At 38.3% G+C, this 27,524-nt stretch overlaps 1 protein-coding gene across 6 annotated transcripts in view; it reads right to left on the bottom strand.

The window, feature by feature from the left end:
- Positions 1 to 27,524, bottom strand: part of cfap57 (cilia and flagella associated protein 57) — a 328,197-nt gene that overhangs the window by 170,154 nt on the left and 130,519 nt on the right. For 5 of the 6 annotated variants that reach the window (XM_073923815.1, XM_073923822.1, XM_073923828.1 and 2 more), the window contains exons 12-14: positions 14,765 to 14,920; positions 14,588 to 14,681; positions 1,254 to 1,444 (exon numbers count right to left, since the gene is read on the bottom strand). In XM_073923815.1, the coding sequence (XP_073779916.1) occupies positions 1,254 to 1,444; positions 14,588 to 14,681; positions 14,765 to 14,920 (441 nt within the window). Of the gene's footprint in view, positions 1 to 515; positions 1,171 to 1,253; positions 1,445 to 14,587; positions 14,682 to 14,764; positions 14,921 to 27,524 lie in introns of those variants that run through there. The other variant, XM_073923844.1, reaches the window with a different exon arrangement.

The raw sequence follows: 27,524 nt of genomic DNA, 5'->3' as shown, positions 1-27,524 counted from the left end.
CTACAAGTTTATACAGTCCACGCGCATACACCGGAACACCTACACTGACCTGTCATCACATCTGTTTTGTGTTACCGTTGATTATCTGGACTATTTATACAACCATTTCACCACAGTTTGTTATCGCGTCGTTTGTCTTTCTTGTAACCAGTAAGTCTGTTTCTCCTAGTTGTTGTTCCTAACCTATCCTGGTCTGACCCTCCCATCCCTCCCCTTGTTCCTGCTCCGCCCCCAACACTGATCTTGCCTTGTATATTGTTATAGTCTAGTTCATGTTTATAGTCTAGTTCATGTTTATCCGTCTTAGTTTCTTGTTTTGTTGTTTAGTTGTTACTTTGCACTTTGGATTTTGGTTTTTGTTCACTGTTACCGCACTATTTAATATTAAATCTGCACATGAATCCGCTATCATTTGTTCCCGTTTTTGTTATTGTTTTGATCACGCTAAAACGTGACAAGGTTAAGTTTTTCAGAAAAATAACCCCTCCTTTCAATAAGCTGGCTACAGGCCTGATAGTGTAATGTTAAAAGAGTGTTTATTAACAGATAAAGAGAGAGTTTAATAAAGACATCCATTTGTTTTAGCCATAGTGCAAACGAAGCATTTCTAATATTCACAGATTATATCAGCCTGCTATATGGACAGACTGTGCGTTAAATTGGGGAAAAAAAACACGAACATTAGCGGCATTATCACGGACTTAATCATTTTCGAACTTGAGTTTATGTGACACACTTTTCGTTGAAAAAGGCTCCTTATGTCCTTTTTTGCTGCCATCATCCTCACTCGCATGTCACAGACCTTACACACCTTTCTTGGATGGGAAATTATCCTGCAGTTAGGCGCTGCTGCTGCTACAGCTGAACGCAGATACAGGCAGCCTCTTACATGACAGCAGGGAAAGGCTCAGCCAATCACAATGTTCATATGTGTTTGGGGGAGGTGCGACTCGAGGAGAGACGAGATTTAACATTTTTGCATGTCTAGGTTAATACTAACAGTGCAAATTTATTTTTATTTTTTTTAAAGAGAATTAAAATGTTGGTGGGGACATTTCAATAGCTGAGGTGTACTGGTGGAGAGGCGTCCCCTCAGTCCATGCTAAATCTACGCCGGTGGGTACATATACATGTTGTTATTATTATTATTTTCCCTCACTCCGCGTACCACTAAAAGAAACACAGTTTGAGAACCACTGCTGTAAACTATACTATATAGTTATACTGGTTTGTAATGACATAACATTACTTACCTGGTTCACCAAAATCATCTTCTCCTCCATCTTAGCCTCATAAGACTGCATCATATCCTCCAAGGCTTGGGTTTTACTCTCCTCCATGCTGTGCAGCTGCTGCTCATATTCCTGCTGAACATTATGAAGCTTCAGTTGTAGCTCCTGATATTTCTCGTATTCCAACATGAGCTTCTGGTTATTGGATGACTCTGTGGACATATGTTTCGGTTAGCTTGGATAACTACGGAAAAATAATCCACAGCACAATTTTAATCAAGTTTTGATTTATACTGTCATGAGCTTGTCAATAAATAGGCTTATAATGACAATAATAACACTCCACCTTATGAGCCTAAAACTTTTAAACTACCTACCATTCAAGCCTCTATTCTTAATTATAGAACTATTTCTAGCATGTATTTTCTATCAAATATACTACAAAAAGTCATGTCTATTCAACTATATTCCTCCCTACAGAGAAACAATCTTAGTGTAAAATTCCAACCTGGATTTAGAGCATTTCATGGCACTAAAACAGCACTGCTAATGGTTATGAGAGATCTGCTTCTATTGTCCCATCATGTTTGCATTTTTCTCTGAGTTATTGGACCTCAGTGCTGCATTCCATAAAATTGATCACAACATTCTGCTTGATAGGCTTGAAAATTACATGAGTAATATTAGAAGTGCCTTGGCTAGGTCTTACATGTCTTATCTATATTTTCAGTGTTTGTCATTATTGATCTGATAAATTAACAATTTGTATCAGGTAATCAAAAGTCTTGCTTGGTTTAGGACTCATGGAGCTGCACATCAGTGGATTTGCTATTCAGTGTCTGGACTTTTAGCAGTGAAAATAAAACTACACTGAACTAAACTAAACTAAACTTCAACTTTGAAACTACTGGTGCAGTTTCATTTTACTAGAATTTCCATGTTAAGCTGCTTTGACACAATCTTAATTGTAAAAGCACTATATAAATAAAGATGAATTGAATTGAAAGATATATTAACACATCATGCAGTTTTGTGACCTAATCGAAAGTGAGGACTATTTTTTGCTTCGTAAATAGACAATAAAATAAGACAATTAAAGTCTATATTCTAAAGAAATTATAAATGGTAAATGAAGACAGAGTTATTAATAACAATATATATATATATATATATATATATATATATATATATATATATATATATATATATATATATATATATATTATTTTCAAGATACACAAATATTGTTTTAGAAAATTGAATGTTGTATTTTGACACTCTAGCTATTCATGCCTAAAGTTCTGGTGAACCAGAAGCCGCGATCATTAAAAAAAAAATAAAAATAAATAATAATAATAATAATAATAAAATTCTATGGTGAAAAAAATTTTGCATTGTGATGCATTTCCTAGAGAAGTGGAATTTTAAATGAGCAAACAGTAGGCATGGCTTGTTTTTCTACCGTGGGCAGAATGGATGTAGTTGTATTGATTCATCACAAGGACTGGGATCTATCTTGCAGGCTTTTGAGTCAGAAAGACATTGGTGAGGGACCGGCGTACGCAACAAGGCAGTGTAAACAGAATTGTGGTAAACAACAGGCTAACGGTCAGGGCTGGCGGCAAACAATCAAACATCAACGGAGCCTTTTTTCATTCAAGTTTTTTAAATTTTTCACTCCTCGCCACTGTCACCACTGGCTTGCATGGTTTGGGACACATGGAGCTCTTCAGTGTTTAAACTTTCAGCAGTAAAAATTAAACCACACTGAAAACTAAACTGAAATGCAACACTGAAAACTGAACTGACACTGTTTCAATTTAATATAATCTTTTATGTGAAGCTGCTGACACAATCTACATTGTAAAAGCACCATAGAAATAAAGATGAATTGACTTAATTAGTCTTGAAAACTATCTAGAAAATTATTATTTTCTGTCATCGTGGCAAAGATAAGATAAATCAGTCATTAGAAATGATTAATTAAAACTATTATGTTTAGAAATATGTGAAAAAAATCTTCTCTCCGTTAAACAGAAATTGGGGGAAAAAAAATTACAGGGAGCGAATAATTCTGGGGATCTAATAATTCTGACTCTAACTGTATACACACACAAACACACACACACACACGCGCACACACACACACACACACACACACACACACACACACACACACACACACACATATATATATATATATATATATATATATATATATATATATATATATATATATATATATTTTTTTTTTTTTTGCAATAATTTAATACTTTAATTCTTTTTCATTTGTAAAGATATTTGCATATTGCTGTACATGTGGTGTGTTTTAAGCAATGTGTAAACAAGGTGCACAACTAACATGCTCTCCAGTGGACTTTATACCTGCTTTTAGCTGGTCTTTCAGCTGGTCTAATATCATCAGATCCAAATACTTTATAAATAAAATTTCAAAACTCCTTTGTTGTCTATTGTTTTTAGTAATTATCTAAATTTTTTTTTTTTCAGAGTGGCCTTTGTAAAATGAAAGTTTAAATGGATTGAAATGGTTTAATTTATTTGTATTTTATATACCTGAATTGTTTTAGCTTTTGTTTGTTTTATATTGGTTTATATATTTAACGTGATCATTATTTTTTTATATTTATATCTGATATTTGTAATTCTTTAAACAATTTCAATATAGGCTATTGTATCTAGATATGACATTATGTTGAGCCTATAAAAGTGGACACGTAGTTTGTAAAGTTTTATGCTTTTCTATTGTAGTCATATTTTGTATTATCTCCTAAAAAAAGAAAGAAAGAAAGAAACCCAGCCGCTTATATCGAACATAATAAAACAACTTAATTAAACCAATCTAAAACAAACAAAATATATAACAATAGGTATATACAATACAAATAAACTAAACCATTTTAAGCCATTTTGAACTTTCAAGATTTTTTTAATGTTTTCTAAAAACAATAAACAACAGAGAGGTTTTGAAATATTATTTATAAAGTATTTGGATACAATGATATTAATAGAATCGTGCAAACAGAGCATTTTTGGGTGAGCAAAAGCATCAGAAAGTACCTTTTTAATTCTTTTTTGTTTTCATGTATGATTTAATTATTATTTGGTTATAATTTTAAACCATTTACTCACCAAGATTAGGCTTTGTAAACGTGTTTAATGTGTAAGCAGTTTTAGTGCTTTAACATGTTTTGGTTAGGGTTGTTCAACTTCCACCAGCCAAGAACATCAGTTCCATTTTCCATGCATTACTTCCCACTCCACACAAATTCGCTCATTTTGACTTCATCATTTGTTTCACCTTTGCAGGGATGGGTTTTGATGTTGTAACAAACAATTTGATTGCTTTCTCGTGATGATTAATTTCATCTTTAAATTTTACCATGTTATATAAAATCATAAACACTTGTTTGATGTCATAGAAGACATTTTTACCTGCAGTTTTCCCCAATCTGTTTGTAAAAAAAAAAAAAAAAAAAGCTCTGTTTGATCGATTTGATTAATATCCTCATATCCAAATTCTTCATAAATAATATTTATTTTAAAATAGTAAAATTGCAATAGACTACATTGTTTATTATTTTTAGGAAATATCTAAAATCTTTTTTTTTTTTTTAGAATTTTTGTGAAATTAAAGTTCAAAATGGATTTAAAAGTTTTATACATTTATGTTACACTGTATATTCCTAAATCAATATAGCTTTTGTTTGTTTTATATTCGTTTATTTAATGTTTTTATTATATCTAATATTTTTATATCTTTAAATGATTTCAATATCGCTTAGGTTATTTTATCAAGATCTATAAAATTGTGTTGAGCCCTCAAGTGGACATGCAATTTGCAAAGTTTTATGTCTTTCTGTTGTATCCATATGTTAATACAAATTTACATATTCTACAAATAAAGAAAGAAAGAAACCCAGCGGCTCGAGGCATCAACGGAGCTGAATCGATCGCTGTCGCAAACAAATACTGTACATGCGTCTAAACACGCATGACAACTGACTCATAGGAAAAGTGGTTGTTCCTTTCACCACATGGTGGTTATTGCGTAAACCACAGAAATTTTATTTAATTTTTTTATGAAAACACGGCCTTTGCAGCTGCAGTACAGCACATGACTGCGCTTGACAAATTGCAGTACTGCTCGAGAAGAAACACGTGTTCTCAGTAGGAATACAAAAGGAATAATTTGATATCAATTTAAACACATTAAAACTATGCAATCAACATTTTATTATTCAACAAGTTTCGTTATTAATTTATGTGTGGTGGTTATTGTGAGACGCCAATGACACACTTAAAGTTCAGCGTCAATATGTTAAAACATTGTAGAATTACAGCCTCAGACGATCTCAGACATTGTGCCAGCATATTTATTGGTGGTGTAAATAAAAACTGTGTTGTGTATCAACATGAATTCCATATCTTTTTGCCAACATTTGGTAAAAATTTGGTAAAAATCTGAAAAACAAAAAATGGCGAACAGGAAGTTGAGTTTATTTTGGCATATTTGGTTTCAATGGTCTCGGCGTGATCTAGGGAATACAAGAAGACACAAGTCATGTCATAAACAATGCTTAGAAAAAGTTATTAGCATCTTTCAAAAATTGCTTAAAAACTTCTGGAGCAGCACCACCTTGTGTCCAAAAGTTTTGAGTACTTTCAGGGCATGGTGACAAAGATGCATACAATGTTTTGTAATCATACACGAATATGTTTTTAAAATATTGCATTTTTTGGCTGACCAAAAAAAATCTGAAATCATTCGACTCTGCATGCTCTGTCGGTTGTGAAGAGACCAATTTTATGATTTTTGGACGGGGGGTTAAGACGTAAAAAAAGCATTTTCTTATATCTGCGGACCACTAGGGGCAGGGCACCGAAACGCTGCAGATCACCTCGGACCATGGTTGTCATAACACACAGCAAGTTTAGTGTGAATACGTCTATATGTTACGGAGATATTGCTTCAAATGCATTTTTGCAAGCTTTATGTTAAATTTGATTCAAATAAGTTTTGGAAAAAAATTCTGAATTGACATAGGATGTGTTTGAATAAGCCAAGGATCCAGAGGAAAAGAGAATTTTGATTGTAGCCCATTGGGTTCAAAAGTTAGAAACATAAGTGAAATTTTGTACGCTTTGGAGGCGCTAGAGAGTTTGACTTGGAGACTTCTGATTTGCTGTGGTTCATGTTTACACTGTCCTCGATCATTGTGCCAAATTATACAACTTTCCCCCATACGGTTATATGGGTTGCCATTCAAATCTGGCGAAAGAAGCGGAAAAATAATAAAAACAATAGGAGCACTTACAGAAACAATAGGTGCCTCCACAGCTTCGCTGCTTGGCCCCTTATAATAGGGTATCACAGTGACACAGTGGGTAGCATGATCACAGCAAAAGGGTTGCTAGTTTGAACCTCAGGGTAGGGTCAGTTGGCATTTCTGTATGGAGTTTGCATGTTCTCCTCGTGTTCGCTTTCCTCCGGGTGCTCCAGTTTCTCTTACAGTCCAAAGACATGCGGTATAGGTGAATTGGGTAAGCTAAAATTGCCATTGGTGTATGTGTGTGAATGAGTGTATGTGGATATTTCCCAGTTATGGGTTGCAGCTGGATACACATATGGATAAGTTGGCAGTTCCTTTCGCTGTGGCGACCCCATATTAATAAAGGTACTTAGCCGAAAAGAAAATGAATGAATAATAATAATAATAATAATAATAATAATAAAACCCAAAATAAAAAATAAAAATAAAAATAAAAGTTGGGACAGTATGGACAATGCAAATATATAAAGAAAGTATTACAACAAACATTATTGAATGTGTTCCTTACAAACCAATTTTGGTTGTTGCAACACATTTTTAAAAAGTTTGGAGAGGAGCAATTTAGGGCTAATAATCAGATAAACTCGTTAAAATATGATGTGATGTCACACGTGATGTCAACAGTTGATTGAAATCATGATTTGGTACAAAAGCAGCACCCAAGAAAGGTTTAGTCCTTTGAGAACAAAAATAGGCCAAGAAGGTATTTTTAAAAATCCTCAAAAAAGACTTGTCACCTTCAACAGTAAAAAAACCGCTCACACGCACATGTTCCTCATTTGCTATATTACACACACTCACGGCTAGGCGGCACAGTGGTGCAGTAAGTAGTGCTGTCGCCTCACAGCAAGAAGGTCGCTGGTTCGAACCTCTGCTCAGTTGGCGTTTCTGTGTGGAGTTTGCATGTTCTCCTTGCGTTCGTGTGGGTTTCCTCCGGGAGCTCCAATTTCAGGTATAGGTGCAGGTAAATTGGGTAGGCTAAATTGTCCGTAGTGTATGGGTGTGTGTGTCTTGGATGTTTCCCAGAAATGGGTTGCGGCTGGAAGGGCATCCACTGCATAAAAATGTGCTGGATAAGTTGACGGTTCATTTTGCTGTGGTGACCCCGCATTAATAATGGGACTAAGCCGACAAGAAAATGAATAAATGACACTCACGGCTGGGAGCTGCACATGAACTATTTATACAGCACACACACCCACACACACACACACACACACACACACACACACACACACACACACACACACACACACACACACACACACACACACACACACACACACACACACACACACACACACACCAGTGCTGAGTCTTGTTTATCTATTTGTGAACTTTACAATGTGTTTCCTTTGCTTTGTCTTGCCGTGTTTGATCCCTGCTTTGTTTTAGTGTTTATTCATGTCTGCTGCCTGCCTTCTGACCACTTGCCTGTTATTTCACTACGACTCTGGATTTTCTGTATGTACCTGATTGCCCCATGTGTTGACCATTACTTGCCTGACCATTTCTGTTATTAAAACCTGCATTTGGATCCACACTCTATTGTCAGCGTCCCCTTCACATTACAATAGTATTATTTCAAAGAATTTAAAAGAATTTTGAAGAGTTTTAGTGTGTAAAGGACAAGGGTCCAAGTCTAAGCTGAACTACCACAATCTCCAATCTCTCAGGTGACACTTCATCAAAAATCATCATTCTTCTATACGTGATATCTCCACATGGGCCCTGGACTACTTTGGCAATTCTTTGTCAAGTACCACAATAGTTACATCCACAAATGCCTGTTAAAACTTTACTGTCCCAAAAATGAAGTTATATGTTAACAGTGTCCAAAAGTGTGTCAGTGCCTTTTACAAAGGTAACTTGCACTTCTGTGATGGCACCATTAATGCTCAAAAGTACATAGAGATTTTGGAGCACAATATGCTTTCTTCTTTCCTCATGAAAAGACAAAGGAAAGGGATACATGTACTTGACTGGCCTGGCTGGAACTTTAAGGTGGGCCAAGTGACATTTTGGGTTGGCCCGAAACAAAAAAATCATATATAATTAAAAGGTAATAAAATAATTTATAGCATTTTAGAAGTAATGTATCTTTTTAAATATTTCTCTGTCATTTTAATAAGAGCAAACTTTTATTTTAAAACTATTATTTGCACTGCAGATTATAATTATCTCAGTCTTTGCTTGCTTAAGTGATGTTTGCCAAGTTTTGCAAGAAAAGAAAAACATGTTGCTCTCCATGAACTATATGGGTGATTCTATAGTTGCAGGTACATTTAGTGACCAAAGCCATATTTTTTTCAGCTTTGAAAAATTGTACGTTAAATTGTTCCATTTTTAATTATTTATAAAATGTGTTCATCATTTTCAAAGATCATATTACCAAAAATCATGATTTCTTCATGTTCGAATTAGTCAGTGTATTTTTTCATCATGTGTCATTGTGTCAAAAGCTAAAAAATATTTAGCTTTTCTTTAAAAAAAAGATATATATTTTAGTTGTAAATGTTTAAACTATAAACGGTCAATACTGTTACAATATGTTATGTATATAGACAGCAGGATGGGAGGATGTGACAGACCATGTATGGTTTGTAGTGTATGACGTCATTGCTATGCGCATGCATGTGAAGTAAAGGAAGCACAGTGAAACCTGCGTGTCTGAGATTCATTGATATATAGAGTGATAGTTGACAATTAGAGCGAACTAAGCATAAACATGGTGGCAGCGGTAAATTACCAAGAAGAAAAGTGAAAAACCGAGGTAAATCACTACGGAGAAAGTAATTAAGAGAGACGTGCGCCGATCATGGAGGGTGCTTTCGGATTGAAGCCGCCAGCGAATTTTGACTGGAATGCGACGAATATACCAAAAGCTTGGAAAGCATGGGAAGAAGAGTTTTCCCTGTACATTGATTTATCGCTGACAGATGCGGATGACAAGACGAAGGTAAAAGTTTTCCAGTATTTAATCGGAGAAACCGGGAGAGAACTGAGTAAGACGCTAGGCGCCGCCCTCCCGGCTGACGGTGAACTGACGCTTGAATGGCTGATAACCGCGTTCAGAAACCACTGCAATCCAGCACCAAACGAAACAGTAGAAAGATACAAATTTTTCTCCAGAAATCAAAACTCAGGCGAAATGATTGATAAGTATATTACTGATTTGAAAGTGCTAGCGGACACATGCAACTTTGGATCAGCTAAAGATTCTCTGATTAGAGACCGAATTGTCTGCGGCATACTGAACTCACATGTGAGAGAACGTCTATTAAGAGAGCCTGAACTGACGCTTGAGAAATGCGTAAGGATTTGTAGAGCATCAGAACTGTCAAAAGAGAATGTAATGACCATAGAAGGACAGAAAGCTGAAGAAGTGCACACAGTACAGAGAATTAAACAAAATCAGGGTGCAAAACAAACTCATACAAAGTGTAAATTTTGTGGAAAACAGCATGAGTGGAAAAAACTGAGTTGCCCAGCTTATGGAAAGCAATGCAAAAAATGTGGCAAATTAAACCATTTTGCTGCCACGTGTAAAACAAAAGAAACTAAGAGAAAAGGAATACACAGTGTGGCAGAAATTGAAGAGGAACCATTTCAGGAAATCCTAAGCCTTAGTTCGCAAATGAGAGAGGACACACAGGAAAAACAACTGTTTGCAACCATGTTGATAGGAGAACGACCAGTAAAATTTCAATTAGACTGTGGAGCCAGTTGTAACGTAATCCCCATTCAGCAGTTAAACCCTGACACCGTGATGGAAAAGACTGAACAAATCCTGGTCATGTATATTAAGAGCACCCTGAAACCAGTAGGAAAATGCAAAATAAAAATAAGAAACCCGAGAAATAGAAAACTGTACCGGATGGAGTTTATTGTTGTGGAGGACACCTCATCAGTGCCCCTACTGGGAAACAAGGCAGTACAGGCAATGGATCTGGTAAGAATACAGCATGAAAATATTATGGCAATTGATGATATTGTTACCACAGAAAGATGCAGAGGAAAAGAACCATGGGACAAAAGTGACATACATAGGGAGTATGCTGACGTATTTGAAGGAGATGGATGCCTGGAAGGAGAATATAACCTAGAAGTGGATCCTGCAGTGAAATCAGTAAGGCTTCCAAAGCGAAGAGTTCCTGTGGCACTATTGAAACACCTAAAAGATGAGCTGGGGAGCCTGGTAGAGAGAGGCATTATAGCTCAGGTGGAAAAGAGCACAGAGTGGATTAGCAGCATGGTGGTGGTGAAAAAAACCGTCTGGAAAACTCAGAATTTGTATTGACCCAAGACCACTAAACAAAGCATTGAGACGTCAACATTTTCCCTTACCCACCATAGATGATGTTCTCCCCGATCTGACCAAAGCGAGAGTCTTTACAGTGTGTGACGTGAAAGATGGGTTCTGGCACATAAGGCTTTCAGAAGAGTCAAGCTACCTCACTACCTTTGCAACGCCATGTGGCAGGTACAGATGGATTAGAATGCCTATGGGAATCAGCCCGGCTCCAGAAGTGTTCCAGCACAGGTTGACTCAGGCATTAGAGGGGCTTCCAGGAATACGGATAATAGCGGATGACATCCTTATCTGTGGTGAAGGTGACAATGATGAGGCAGCTGAGAAAGATCATGACACAAAGCTAAGACAACTCCTGGATCGTTGTAGAGACAGAAACATTAAACTAAATTTCAACAAACTCAAGCTAAGACAGAAAGAGGTGCCATATATTGGACACAGACTGACATCTGAGGGACTAAAGATTGACCCAGAGAAGGTGAGAGCTATATTGGAGATGCCCAGGCCATCTGATGTGAAGGGACTCCAGAGATTATTAGGTATGGTGAACTATTTGTCTAAATTTTGTGCACATTTATCAGACAGCTGTGACACATTGAGACAACTGACACACAAAGATGTGATTTGGGAGTGGACTGATGTACAGGAAGATGCATTCAACAAACTGAAACAAATGATTGCCTCAGCACCTGTTTTGAAGTACTACAATCCAGAGGACGACCTAGTGTTGCAATGTGACTCCTCTGAGACAGGACTGGGCGCAGCACTTTTGCAGGCAGGACAACCAGTCGCTTATAGCAGCAGAGCCCTCACAGCCACAGAAAAAGGGTATGCACAAATAGAAAAAGAATGCCTAGCAATTCTTTTTGGAATGGAGAAATTTCACCAGTACACATATGGCAGGAAAGTAGAAGTACACTCAGACCTCAAACCCCTAGAAACCATAGTAAAAAAGCCATTGCTTAATGCGCCCAAAAGATTACAGAGAATGCTTTTGAGACTGCAACGATATGACATTAACGTTGTCTATGTGCCAGGTCGACTGATGCACTTAGCAGATACTCTCAGCAGAGCATACCTACCAGAATGTGCTGCAGAAGGATCAGTAGAGACAGAAATTGAGACAATCAACATGTTGCAGTACCTGCCCATATCAGAAGGGATTCTACAAAAGATACAGAGAGAAACAGCTAAGGATGAGAAATTTCAGATGTTGCAGCAAGTGATAGCTCAGGGATGGCCAGAGGAGAAAACTCAGCTGAAAGAAGAGGTGAGACAATTCTTTTCTATAAGAGAAGAGCTTAGTGAGCAAGGTGGAGTGATTTTTAGAGGAGAGAGAGCTCTAATACCAGCAAAGCTGAGAACAGAGATCATGGAGAGAATACATGCATCACATCTAGGCATAGAAAGCTGTTTACGAAGAGCAAGAGACTGTGTATACTGGCCTGGAATGAGTGCCGCTATGAGAGAATACATAGGGAAATGTGCTGTTTGCAGAACTGTAGATGCGCGACAGCAGAAAGAGACAATGTGCGCACATGACATTCCGATAAGGCCTTGGGCAAAAGTAGGCACAGATTTATTTTCATTCAACAACAGAGCGTATCTCATCACAGTTGACTATTTTTCTAACTTCTGGGAAATTGATTATCTTACTGATACCAGCTCAAGCACAGTGATACACAAACTAAAGGCCCATTTTGCACGACACGGGATCCCAGACACACAAATACTATTGCCACAATTACAAAAGGAAAACGGACTATTTCATTAATCACATATTGGACAAATTAAAAATATTTTAATCCTGATTTCATTAGTATCATGTGATCTTTGCAGTTATAGCAGGTCGAATGTTTGGCTTTTTTTTTTTTTTTACAGTTTTACAGTTGTAAAACTGTAAATTGTTACTGTCAATTCAGTTCCAATTTAGTAACCCTAAACATTATTAAAATTGTCCATGACAGAAACTTTATTCTCTAAAATTAAAACATTTAATCATGTATGTTCGACAAAAGCTGAATTATAAAAAAATAAATATGTTTTCTATAAGATACTGGAAATTATTGCCATTTTTAAAGAGTTTTATTCCTTAACTTCTTTGAAATGTAAAATATTCATGCATTAGAAACATCCATGTTGCTTTCAATGCATATAATAATCTTTACAGTAACTGTAGTGTTGTCACTATGCTGGATATTATAACTTTGAGATGATACCTTCAAAAAATCTCAACATTTTATACCATTTTCTATATTTTGTGATTTTAAAAAATCTTAATGTTATTAATAATTATTATTTAATGCACCAGAGACATTATGGACATTAATATTTAATAATATTTAAAAAAAATTTTGAATAGCAGATTTTCTTTGCATATTAGCCTACTTGTTAGAGGTAGATAGCTAATACCTTACCATTTCTGGCCAATCAAAAACATTTTTTTTCTGAGTTTATGTCGCATGTTATATGCGAAATAAACTCAGAAAAAAATGTTTTTGATTGATAAAAAGAAAAAAAGAGAAAAAAAGGACAACATGTCAATTGACAGCACGTTACACAGCTTTCGTATTTAATTAATCGAAAAAAATTAATTGAAATGAGTTCAGTTACTAACCTCTCGATATTGTTTATACAGATGAGGGACACACAGCAGTGTGTGTCAAGAGAAGAGAGCGCGTTTTGAGAAAACAAAGCAAAAGCAAGATTATGTTTGGATATGGGTTGAAATATTGATGTTTTGGACACAAACTCCAACAAAGTGCTTTACACTCGTGTTTAAATTTTGACTGTTGCACTTTGCATGATTTTCACTACTGAAACTGCCTGTGTTTTTTCTGTTTCTGTGAGTTATTAACAGAATACTTAATTCAAGATTGTAAATCCCCTCTGCAATAAATCTATTGCAAGAAACAAATTTGAATACTTGTTTATTTTGAAAGAAAATGTCTTCGTAAGGAAGACATTAATTAAACTGCAAATCAAAAGATGGGTTTAAAACAGAGATGATTGTTGAAAAAGTCTTGGTATTTTTATAATTTTTGGCTATAATATCAGAAAAATATTTAGATTTAGACTCCCTCACTGCTCTTTGATGGTCGGTTAGCGAATCTCTGAAAATCTCAAATGAAATATGCAGCTAATCTTTCTTCCATTTACATTCGGCCCGTCTACAAACTCGCTTCATGTTTTAGTGATTTCATTTAGCCATGGTTCCACTTTAGCTTTGACCTTCTTCCTACGTAAAGGTGCAATATTATCTAAAACTTTGGAAATGTTAAGGTTTTGAATCATGAAACCATATGACAGAACAAGATCCAAGGTATGACCAAATTAATGTGTAGGACCTGTAACCGTTTGGGATATCTCGTAGGTGACAATAAGACTTAAAAACTCCTTAGTGAGGGGGTTTGCATCACAACAAACATGAACATTAAAATATTATATTCCACCATTAGAAGCTTATCAAATTGAGAAACAAGTCTGCCAAGAAAGTCATACAATTCAATGAATAAATTATTTTTTTTAAACTTAGGAGGACGATATATAACCACAATCAAGAAGTTATTGTCACTTTTTAGACAAAATAGCAAGACCTCAAAGCTTGTAAAAGTCTCTGTCTTTAACAATCGAGTAGTGAAGTGTCTTTTTAGAAATTCATTTAAATAAAATAAATGAAACTTTTTTTTTACCCATGTCGTGAAGCTCTTTATCATGTCTCTCTAAGATGTCTGATATAGCTTTATTGTGGGCTTCTTGTTGGTTGTCTTTCTCTTTTTTCAGTACCTGCAATAAAAAATAAAATTATTACAAAATAATTTCTCTATTGAAATAGGAATGTTTTTCATTATGGGTTTCTTTAAACTCACCTCCTTCTCGGCATTTAGTGAAATTATCTGTTGCATACACTTTTCAGATAGCTCATTGATCTTCTTATTGTATTCAGTATCTTTCAAGCTTAGCTGGCACTTGTTGTCTTCCTGGAGCTCTTCTACTTTTGCATTCAGTTCAAGCAGCATTTTACTCTGTTCAAAATGATATGAGAAAAGGCTGTAATTATGCAACAGGGTAAAATAGAATCTTATATTTCACTTTTTTTTTTTTTTTTTTTGATTATTTAACAATTTTTGGGATCAATAGGGGTGTTTCAACTTTCTCCTGCAAAATCACATTTCCATTCCAACCAGAGTAGTACCAGATGCTGAGAGGGAGTAGGTAAATGAACTCCAACCAAATATCTCTATTTATGTAATACAAAGTAATTTCAAAAATAATGCAAAAAAAAAAAAAAAAAAAAAAAAAGCTTGGTGATGTAGTTTGACTGAGCTGTCAAATTTTGTAAGTTTTAATATCTGCTAAAATGGAAAATGTAAAACATAAACTGCATCTTGGAAATGAGATGAAGCTTTGAAGGTGAATGTGACCTTGACTAGGGGTCAAACAACAAAAAAATATGGTAAAATATCTTTTTGTGATCCTGGAGTCAGATTTGATTTTCAGTAGTCATATCAAAGCAGCAAATAAATCCGGATACTACTATTTAAAAAAAAACATTGCAAGAATGAGATGCTTTGTTCCCCTTGAGAACCTAAGCCCCATTTATACTGATGCGTTTTGTTTTAAAATTTCATTTTATAATGAAAACAATCCACATTCACAGAGGTGTTTCATTCACCGTTTCTGAAAGATCCCGTCCCCACTACACCGCTGGAAACGCACATTACGCATCAGACAGTTCATTTAGTATCTACCACTGGATCTCATCTCACTATATTTGTTAAATGTGATTTTAAAATTTATATCTATTTCTATCTAATGACTCTTTGTTCTTTTGAATATAACTTATTCTCAGATAAGTATTCAAAGATAAGTTAATTTATGTAACCACGTACACTGATTCTGGACTTTTGACTTATTGCTTAACTTTCCTATTTTGTAAATTTATTGTACTTTATACTTTTAGAATGGCAATTATTTGATAATTAAAGCTGATATTTAGCAAAAGAGACAATGAAAGGAGGCAGTTATGTTATAGGCTCTAAATATGCATGTGAAGATGAAAGTCATATAAATATGTAGCTACATGATGTCTTAAGATTTTTGGTGTCTGTTAATATCAAAATGAAAATAGGTATCCTTATTTCATTGTTTCATGTTATTGTTAATATAGTAAAACAAATGTGAATGACATTATAAAGTATACTGTTCCCTTTGAAGATTTACTCGACGTGTCCTTGGGAGTTTGTTTTTCATATCAAACTTGTGATGCAAGACGGAACTTTGACACTTGATATTTTGAGAAAAAGCTCCAATTTTCAGATGTCTCAGTTTTCCCCCATCCACACTGGCACAGAGCAGCAGCGTTTGAAAATCAAAATAACCTCTTCACCATATTCACAATGCTCCATTTTTGGGGCTCTAAAACTCTGGGGTAGTGTGGAAAGAAGGTGTAACCATAGCAAAAGTTATGTGTTTTAAAACTAAAACATAATGGTGTAGGCAGGGCCTTAGTTCATGCTTTTATCGCCAGTAGGGTGTGTAAAAGTCAATCTATTAGCCCAACGACAAAACTAACAGCATGGTCAAAGGTTAAATGCCTGTAGGGCTTCTGAAAATAATTCTGTTATTTATTAGAATTTGTTTATATTTTTTTTCAACTCCGAACTTAATCTGACTCCAATTTTAAGTGACCATCAAATTTAGACTATTTTTAAATTTTAAAAACGAATCACATCCATCGTTTACGACTCAATTTATAGTATTTGATTTATATCTGATCCTATACTCTTTAATTATATGTTCATTAGGGATCAAAAGCCACTTAAGAGTTCCAGATCCCGGGTTTGCGTTTCTTCTCACAGACACATCTCAACATTCTGAAGTTAGTCAGAGGATGTATGGTTAGGTAATACCAATTAGTCTAGTTGCCTCCTTCTCACTCATACTAAAATAGTAGTTAATTTTGTATTTCCCATCAAACTTAATAATATCAGTGATTAAATTATTAAAAAAATTATCATGATGATATCTTCATGATTCTTGCTTTCTGCTCCCTAAAAATATGTAAACTTACGCCACAACATAGAGGTAGCACAGACTACACATAATCTACTGGATATAAAAGATTTCAGGAGAATTCAGAATAATCAAAACTTAACCCGTTATTTTCTAAATGAACGAGTATCATTCCAGTAACAGAATTAAACAATAAAAAGCCAATGCAGAACATGAATTACCCAAATATAAATTCAACAGCTAAAGATGAATGCAACATTTAAGTATTGATGCTGTTGGAGAATTCATTGTATCTTGTTGAATTTCTGAGGAATGTTTTACTCTTATTTAAATGCTTATTTGGCAGATTTGTAGCGTACAGTCCGAAGGTAAAATTACTTATTGATTTTAGTATTTGATATTTACTATTTGATTTGAGTATTTCGCATGGGTTTTACGACTCCTGGCCCCAAGAAGTCTGGATTTTCGTGAGAGCTTAAGTTGTTCAGGGGGACTGGAGAGATAAGAAGGGTCTGTTGCTTCAAAGACATTCCTGCCCAAATACACACACACACACACACACACACACACACCCACGAGGCTGTTCCGACAGAAAGAAAATGAACTCATCAAATCCTGAACCAGCACAAAACCAATGTGTTATGTTTTGTAAACTTTGTATCTCATTTCTGACTTTTCTTACCTGTGTAACCTCTCTTATAACCTGTATGCATGTTCCCTTTAGGCCTTTGTAAAGCATAAATATTGTAAGGATATGAAAAATTATGTTGATGTACTTTAAACCCCCCATGTTTGGTACCGATGGGTTTCTGCTGACATCTTACAACACATGATGCATAGAGCACGACCATAACTTGCATTGCTTTATTCATTAAAGCCCTGTATTAAATGCCTGTCCGCATGCTTTAGGCGGACACTCAAATTTGCATATGAGCAGCCTCGAGACAAAGGAAGGGTTCCCGCTCGAACTTTGTACTGAAACCATTGGTCAGAATGCTGAACGGGTTGTCACGTGACCCGCAGGTATAACCAGACCTTTTGCCAAACATCTGGGCAGAAAGAAAAGCATCCGAACAAAGAACATCAAAGAGGTGGCCTTCGGGCCACGCGGTTTTCCGACGCCGCATGGACTTTCCCGCCACGTTTTCTTTATTTTCCGGCAAAAGTAAACTCAGTTTAAAGTTTGCGATCATGTTCGTCAGAACTGCATTACAAACACCATGCATCAAGAAGGACATCAAAAGGAGTTTTCATCACGACGGAAGAGAGACGCATAAGAGAGACCTCCAGACATGAACGACCAGGTGATTTTAGTTATGCGAATAAGCTGTGCCCCTTTTATCAAAAAGGTGTTTTTTATAGTCTCGGTGTTCCTTAATGGTGCGTGTGGAACTGAAAGTTTTGTCACTCTTTTACCTGAAATCTCTATTTCCTCGCTTTACTATTTCTCTTTGTTGTTACACGTTCTATAGACCCGATATCTCCACGTGGTTTACCTTTTGTTCTGTGTTTAATGTATGTTAGTGCGTTTGTTTGTTCGTTACGTCTGACTAGTCAATAAATTCCATTATAATCAAATGAATTGTATTGTTTGCCTCACGAGAAAATGTCACTGAAATACAGATTCCCCTGCCTAGCTATTATAAGTTGTTTAAAACTTTCGAATGATTAATCTACTTCACAAGAAGTAGCAATTAAATTCCCTTTTTCTAAATGAATAGATTACCGTGTCCGTTAAGAAGAGCGGCGGCTCTGCTTGTGTTTGTTTGGTCAAATTAACAATAAATTGATCCGGAATATTAATGATTAATAATAATTTGTTATTGTTGATAATTAATATTCATAATCTGGGAATCCGCTCGGTCACGCGAGCATGATCATATACAATCATATGTTTGAATGACCAAATTGACTGAAGCTTAAGCCGGAATATTAATAATTAAGAATAAACCGTTATTGTTGATTATTAATATTCATAAAATGAGCTAATTTCGTGTTATATAATTGGTGGAGACTATGCGAGCAGTGTTCAAACATTTTCTGTGAAACAAACTTTCCAATTCATTGTGATTTATGGAGCGCGCTATAGAAGAAAAAAAAAGGACCGCGAGAAGCATTTCCTTTTCTTCAAAGCTGGGAGGACGAAAAGCCTCCTCCAGCCATTCTGTTCACCTAAACAGCAGAGAGCTGCCCGTGTAGAATGTAACAATTTAAACTGCAGTTCATATATATTTTAAATCGATTTTGCTGAGACGCACGTTCCGCAAATCATTTAAATATATTAGTGTGCCTGTCGGAGGAAAAGACGCCTCTCTCAGCGCTTGTAAGACAGTTTGGAAACCCCAAACCTGTCCGTTTAAAAGGCCTTCTTATAGCTAGAAAACCTCTAGCCTATTTCTCCCGTGGTTTCAAACTGTTAGATTAGCTGCCTAACGTTTAACCTCTTTGCTTCGCCGCCGTGCGAAATTAATTTCAGAACTACTGGACGATTCTAAATTAATGTATTTGGGAGCTGCAAGCTTGCCTGTTAACCGCTTTCTGACGAAAGGAATTCTCAGAACCATAAGCGTGTTTTTAAATGGTACCAAAATCTGATATGGATGTGAATTCCCATATTTCAGTTATGTTCGTCCGGACCAAATCTGTGTACAAACGTGCACCGCCTCGAGAGACGTCTCGCATTTTATGTTTGTTTGTCTAATTGTAATGGTCGAATATTATTATCAATGTTACGGCAACATGATATAATGACCGTTTATGCGAATCTTAGTGGTTCGCGCTTTGCCTTTGGGAAGTCAGCCGCATACCAAGTTATGAATGAGAGCTTCTTCCATTCATAAATCGGCTCTTCGAGCGCTCATTGACTCCTCGTCCACGTAACTCGTGCGCGCACGCATGCGTGAATGATGTAGTCACCACAGCAAAGCATAAGATTCTCCTTTCAGGAGGCAGAGTTGGTGACGCGGTTTACATCACAGGGCAAAACAACTCGCTAGCTTCTAACGACTAGCCTTAAGTAAACTAACCCTTCGCGCCTTAATATTACCAAACTGTTAGCACAAGGCTAACCGGATGCGAAGCGTAACTCGTAACAACTTGCTAGCGGCTAACTATTTTGTTATTACTTGATTTTTAATCAAGTTCCCAATAATCTATTCTAAACTTAGGTCATGTTTAATTTTAATTTTGTTGGTTTTGCTATTTGGGGAATAGCCTTTAATCTCTCTATTATTATCATTAATAGGCATAATTTTTCTTCCCTTTTGATTTTTTTACTCCATCTTTTCCTCATGCCTTATTTATTCCCTGACCACTTAGGTTATAGGGAAAGTATTACTATATAAGGGCAAGTATTAGTCTGAAGCTAAATTCAGAGCTATCAATCTATAGATCCCACATCTGATCAAAACATGTTGGGTTAACCCATTAATGTTTGTAGATGCCCCTGAATACTAAGGCACTCTTTCTACTTTTTCTAAGCCGTCCTGTACTGCTTTTACCTATAGGGGATTATTATGATTATTCTTTTAGATTCTTTTATGCCGATTTAATTTTCCTTTAGCCTCCCTCCATCACAGGGTGATAACCTTCTCTATCCATCAGATACTACAGCATACTAAGAATCCTACTCCAACTGGCTCGCCCAGAATAGTAGATCCATAGTACTGGCCGTATCCGGACCCGAGTCCTCTGTGCTTGTGTGGTTAAGCGTACAGGTTATTCAGGTTGCAGATCAAAAGATTGGGTTCATCTGTCTGACATAACTGACCCCTGCTGAAGGATGCGTTAGATACCTTGGCGTTTTGTCACTCTGGCTTGAGTGGATTACAGTGGCATCAGCAATCGTTCTCCAAGAAGCACTGTCCGTGCCCACTGGCACACGGTCAATCTTGGTTAATTACCCTGTCATGATTCCACACACGTGCCCGCCTGAGTGAGATTGGCCACCTCATTCTACAGGCCTAGAGCGACACCGGAATCATCAGGCAAAACCCAATTTTGAATCATGCCAGGCGGTCAGTGACTTCCTTGAGTGCTACGTATTGTGCTAAAAGCCTACGCTGTGTGAGTTCACAACCGAGTTACATTATAGGCAAGTGATCTGATAGCGACTGCAGTAGGAGTTGGGGAAAGTCTAGCCACATAGCACGCTCTTGCGACCTTCATCTGAATGCCTTTCACTCACCACCAAGTGTAAATAGCATGTAAAACCTAGTCTAAACTTAGCCCACTACAGGACTATAAAACGAACGTTTTAGACATGCCCATAGGCTTTGCTATTCTCTCTCTCTCTCTCTCTCTCCCTCGTTTCTCATCCTTGTCTTTCTTTCAGTTTTATTTTTATTCATATTTACTGATATCCATATTAGTATTTTCTTTCATTTTTCTTTTCCTGTACACTCGTTCATCCGAGCGAGGTGCCCTTTTTGTCTAACTTATCGTTAGTATTATTCATTTTTGTTTTTTGGGTTACTGTTATTTTTATTTACTTAATTATTTTTATTTACTTTGACCTGCTCAGAGACCACGCCATTGAGAACCACCAGGGTGATTTAAATAATTGATTGATAATTTGCACAGCCTGGTGCATGACTAAAAGCCTTGAGGCCAGTACGTAGATATCCACTGTTATCTAGCCACCCAAATTCGACATCCGAATTGTCCGGCCCCCAGAGGATCCTTAGAAGGACCAACGTCTAGCTGGCACATACCCCCTAGCTGACAACCCTGTCAGACTAATAATATAGCACAATGCTAACATCCACTCGATTTGGCCATGTGGGTCTCTCTCTCTCTCCCTTGTGATCTCTGTCTCAACCAACAGACCAGCATGTCAAGTGCGTCCAGCCGCTGCTCACTGGGACCAACTGGAGGCCTGGTTAAGTGCTTAACCCACAACCTCCTGCCCAACGACGCCATGGAGCTGCAGCGGCCAAGCAGAGAACAGCTGGACATCTGCATTAATCCACTGAGGGCGAACAACCTAGCCCAGAGCCATGACAGCCAAGCCCAGACTCAACTCTCCAGGGTCCTGACACACCTCACCCTTGCACAGGCCGGGTCCATAGGAAAGGGTCTCAACCAGCTGGAGCATCGAGCCCAGGACGCCTGCAAGACGACGAGGGAAAAGGACGCCGAACTTCTGGAGCAAATGGATGGACTACAGCGCGCCCCGATGGAGCTACAAGCAGACAACGGACACAAGGAGCGACGAGAGGAGAAAGCCAAAGATGAACTGAGTGTAAAGCTACAAAGCTGAAACACTATTGTAAAGAGCAGAACTAAAGACAGTGAAGCTCGGGTCAAAGCCTGTAAAGTCAACGGCTGAGGGCCCGAGCAAAATTCCAACACGGAACCCAACAAAGAGACTTTAAAGCATGAACTTACCAGAGTTCACCCAGAACTGTCACATTCCTACAACCCATGTGACTATCCGAAAAGGGAAGTGCCGCAGTCAGCCCCAAAAGCCAAGACTGGATAGACCAGCAGAGGGGGGTAAATCCAACACATACCGCCCTGCCAGCCAGCATTCCAGCAACGCCCATCAGCAACACAGGGCCAGGACACCCTCCAATGGGGTCCCCCACGACAGACACCATCTGTCAGCCAAAGACTTTGAACCAGCTGGCCAGGGAAATGCCAACTTTCACCCCAAACCCTGCTGGAGGCGACGACACGCACTCCTACTTCTAAGAAATTGACTTTTACACAGACAAGGCCAAGTGTCACTCTCTGTGACAAATTGTATCTGCTAAGAATTACTTCAAGCCGTGAGGCAAGAAGTTTCTTGAATCAACAGCCCCGTGCTATCAAAGCAGATTACGTGCTGAAGCAAAAGCTCTTACTAGAGTGTTTTACCTGACCCTGTGCCAGAGTAAGGACTGATTGTCGCCATGGGTCTCAGAACAGCCACGAGACCTTACAAGCTTACTGCAGCCGACTACACCAACCCTACTTCAAGACAGAAAATGAGCCACGGACGGAGGAGTTCACCTTCCAGATCCTCTCTCTCCCAAAAACCTGCTTTCTGTGGTGAGTCCGCACTCGGGCAATGCCCTGCCCCCACGCCCTGACCACCCAACAGCGGCAGAGTTTAGCTAAAATCTGTTCAAAACAAAGACTGCTTTGAAAGACTGTCAAACACCTACAAGCTACCCTGTCTCTGAGTCTCATCCGGAGCTGACTTTAAAAGGCACGCTACTGTTTCCCAGCTGCAAGACTTCCAACAGTGAGTTAAAGCCTTTCTCCGACAGCAGAGGACAGCACCGCCAGGAAGGCGCATGTAAGACACTCCTTGCGCCAGAAGGCAAATACTAAGACTGTGTTGTAACATCGCTCTGCACGGTGGGTGCCATTTCAACAGCTATTCTCCAACTTCTTTGGAGCACAAAACCCATCATAGACACCTGCCACCAACCCGTCATGTTACTGAACAGTCAGCACATCCGGGATGGCATAAAGACTAACGCCAGTACAGCCATGTGGCCGATGGCCTCCTAGGGCCACTGTATTGACACTTGTTACACCTTAAGCCACAAATCCACGCTGGGTAACAGCATAGCTGTTTACCAAGACTGTACAACTGACAGACAATTTGCAACGCCGTAGAGGAGGAACCCCAGCTAACTCTGCCAACCTGTCATTCAAGTACTCCCAAGTACTGGGATGAGAATGCGTGCCAAGGTATGCCCACAACCTGTGTCTATGGATGCTCCCACAACCACCGCAGTATGCAGAAATGGCAGCCACCATCGTAACCCTTCAAAGCACAGCAGCCCATGACATCAGAGTGCACTTAGCTGCACAGACTCCAACTTGCTAGACTCTGTTTCACGTTCCACCTCCCAGGGTGGAAACAAAAGGCTTCAGAACTGCCCACCACAAGCCCGTGAAACATCAACACTTTTTCTTTTTCCCCAAGTAGGCGACCACAACACTGACAACCACATCATGGTAGTCTACAGAAAAAAGATAAGAACAGTTCAAACTTTCAGGCACTGACAAGGACCTGAATGACTGGACCGATGCCCTTACCAAGAAGGTGCATCACACGGTGGACCATGGTCATCACCCAACCAAAACCCCGAGATCTGGCAGCTGTAACTGGCAGCCAACAACCCTGCCAAGCCTAGCTGCCACATCCAATCTCACTAGCCCGACAAATGTCGACAAACGACATTGCGAACACGTAGGCGTCTGACTCCTCATGTCAGACCAGTTTTATTTTTACTTTTTACTTTGTCTCTTGTTTTGTTTGTTTTCCACCACTCACCCCACCTACCACCCGATCCTTCTGTCTGACCTCAGCTTCAACGCAGATGTCACTCAACACCTCCTACATCTTAAAAAAACAGGTGCGTGTGAATCCTTTTTGGGTTGTCCCTGAAGAACCCACGACACCACAGTTCGTGCTGCCTCAGAGCCAGAGGGGGGTAATGCTAATGTACTGACCCTACACACAGCAAAACATGTCCAGGGCGCTGATTCACTGAGCACCACAGCAACACAGAGGAACCATCCTCTCATGATCAGACACCCAGATGGATCGGGCGGGACACTTCCATGGGCTCACAAGGAGCAACTATTTTTTTTTTATGTTTTGTGTGTTTCTCTCTCCTTCACTTTCTCTTCCCCTTAAACTCATATGCCAGTACAACAAGTGGGTAGAGTGTCTCTCAGCACCGACGACACAGCCCAGACCATGGCATATCTTCTGATGATGTAAACAACTTGGACAGAAGCACCCCCCCTGCACTACCAACATCACACAGGAAGGGCAAAGACTCCTGGTTGTATACGCTCAGCTGCATAGCAGCCAACCCTCAAACCTACGTATCACAACCAGAGTAACAAACACTGGACCACAAGCCAGGAAAGGGGGTAGAGACCCTGCAACCGGTGTCACAGTGGAATGCCCAGCCAAGCACAGTCATCACAGACACCACCTACTCTCTCCCCTGTTCCCTCTCTCTCTCTCTTCCTTTTCTACACAGGATACAGCCACGATCCTGTACCTCAGTCTCACCAGAAGACCACTGCAACCTCACAACTATACTCCTCTATCAATCATCTCTGGAAAACTGCGGAACAACTACCACTCCATGCCTCCCGACAACAGGGAAGCACACATTAACAAGGGCTTCGCCATTCAATAAGATGCAAGCACCAGTGGACAAGTGCACCCCTGACCTCCCCCTCAAAGCTTTCCTGCGTGAAACCAGTAAAAGGGGGGAAAGAGCATGAAGAAACTAGGTCAACACTGCTTGAGTCTAAGCCACGACTCGTCGACCCAGCAACGGAGGTCGAAGGAAACTCACCTCCAACTCATCCTGTACGTCAAGTTAGATCTCAACCAACGAGGTTTTCTCCGAACCTCCTTCGTTGCGAAGGGGGGATGTGTAGCGTACAGTCCGAAGGTAAAATTACTTATTGATTTTAGTATTTGATATTTACTATTTGATTTGAGTATTTTGCATGGGTCCTGGCTCCAAGAAGTCTGGATTTTCGTGAGAGCTTAAGTTGTTCAGGGGGACTGGAGAGATAAGAAGGGTCTGTCGCTTCAAAGACATTCCTGCCCAAATACACACACACACACACACACACCCACGAGGCTGTTCCGACAGAAAGAAAATGAACTCATCAAATCCTGAACCAGCACAAAACCAATGTGTTATGTTTTGTAAACTTTGTATCTCATTTTTGACTTTTCTTACCTGTGTAACCTCTCTTATAACCTGTATGCATGTTCCCTTTAGGCCTTTGTAAAGCATAAATATTGTAAGGATATGAAAAATTATGTTGATGTACTTTAAACCCCCCATGTTTGGTACCGATGGGTTTCTGCTGACATTTTACAACACATGATGCATAGAACAAGACCATAACTCGCATTGCTTTATCCATTAAAGCCCTGTATTAAATGCCTGTCCGCATGCTTTAGGCGGACACTCAAATTTGCATACGAGCAGCCTCGAGACAAAGGAAGGGTTCCTGCTCGAACTTTGTACTGAAACCATTGGTCAGAATGCTGAACGGGTTGTCACGTGACCCGCAGGTATAACCAGACCTTTTGCCAAACATCTGGGCAGAAAGAAAAGCGTCCGAACAAAGAACATCAAAGAGGTGGCCTTCGGGCCACGCGGTTTTCCTACGCCGCATGGACTTTCCCGCCACGTTTTCTTTATTTTCCGGCAAAAGTAAACTCAGTTTACTGCATTACAAACTCCACGCATCAAGAAGGACATCAAAAGGAGTTTTCATCACGACGGAAGAGAGCTGTGCCCCTTTTATCAAAAAGGTGTTTTTTATAGTCTCGGTGGTCCTTAATGGTGTGTGTGGAACTGAAAGTTTTGTCACTCTTTTACCTGAAATCTCTATTTCCTCGCTTTACTATTTCTCTTTGTTGTTACACGTTCTATAGACCCGATATCTCCACGTGGTTTACCTTTTGTTCTGTGTTTAATGTATGTTTGTGCGTTGTTCGTTACGTCTGACTTGTCAATAAATTCCATTATAATCAAATGAATTGTATTGTTTGCCTCACGAGAAAATGTCACTGAAATACAGATTCCCCTGCCTAGCTATTATAAGTTGTTTAAAACTTTTGAATGATTAATCTACTTCACAAGAAGTAACAATTAAATTCCCTTTTTCTAAATGAATAGATTACCGTGTCCGCTCGGAAGAGCAGCGTCTCTGCTTGTGTTTGTTTGGTCAAATTAACAATAAATTGATCCGGAATATTAATGATTAATAATAATTCGTTATTGTTGATAATTAATATTCATAATCTGGGAATCCGCTCGGTCGCGCGAGCATGATCATATACAATCATATGTTTGTATGACCAAATTGACTGAAGCTTATGCCGGAATATTAATAATTAAGAATAAACCGTTATTGTTGATTATTAATATTCATAAAATGAGCTAATTTCGTGTTACATAATATTATTATTATTGTTATTATTATTATTATTATTATTATAATCTATTGTATTATTACCCATACACGTGGCATTATTAGAAGGTATGTGTGCTTTGGTAAATAAAAAAGTTACCCTGTGTAAATGCAGTCAGAGATAAGAAAAGAAATTAGAAGAGAAGCATTAATGTCACAATGAGGGTAGATTTATGGAAGTAAGGCCATAAGGACACCTGCATTCTGTTCTGTAACTCATGATAAGGTACACCTGCATGTGCACCCACACTCATTTTACTAATCACTTCTAAAAAATATTAGTACCCATGAACTTCAGCTGAACTTACAGTTGACAGCTCAGTGGACAGTGAACAAGATATATTGTTGAGCATTGTTTTTTGGATGAGTCATCGCTTTTGAAACAGAAAGGATTGTAAGAGGACCGTAAGACCTTAAATTGACTTGGGTAAGACACCTGAAAGACCCTGAGACTTTATTGGTGGTGGGCACCTGAAAGATTTGAGATCCTATTAGTGGTAGCCTATAATCATCAAACACTCGAACGACCTGTCCCTGTTATTACTGATGCTGTAACAATAAACTGCTTTGCCTAAAGACTTCGCAGATCTCAGACTTTGTCTTTTTTGAATACTTTGACTTAGAAAATATTTTGCAGACCAGAATCTCTTTTCC

Source organism: Danio rerio, chromosome 2 (assembly GCF_049306965.1).
Source record: "Danio rerio strain Tuebingen ecotype United States chromosome 2, GRCz12tu, whole genome shotgun sequence".
NCBI lineage: Eukaryota > Metazoa > Chordata > Actinopteri > Cypriniformes > Danionidae > Danio > Danio rerio.
Note: the sequence above shows the minus strand (reverse complement) of the source record. Positions and strands in the feature narration are given on the sequence as shown.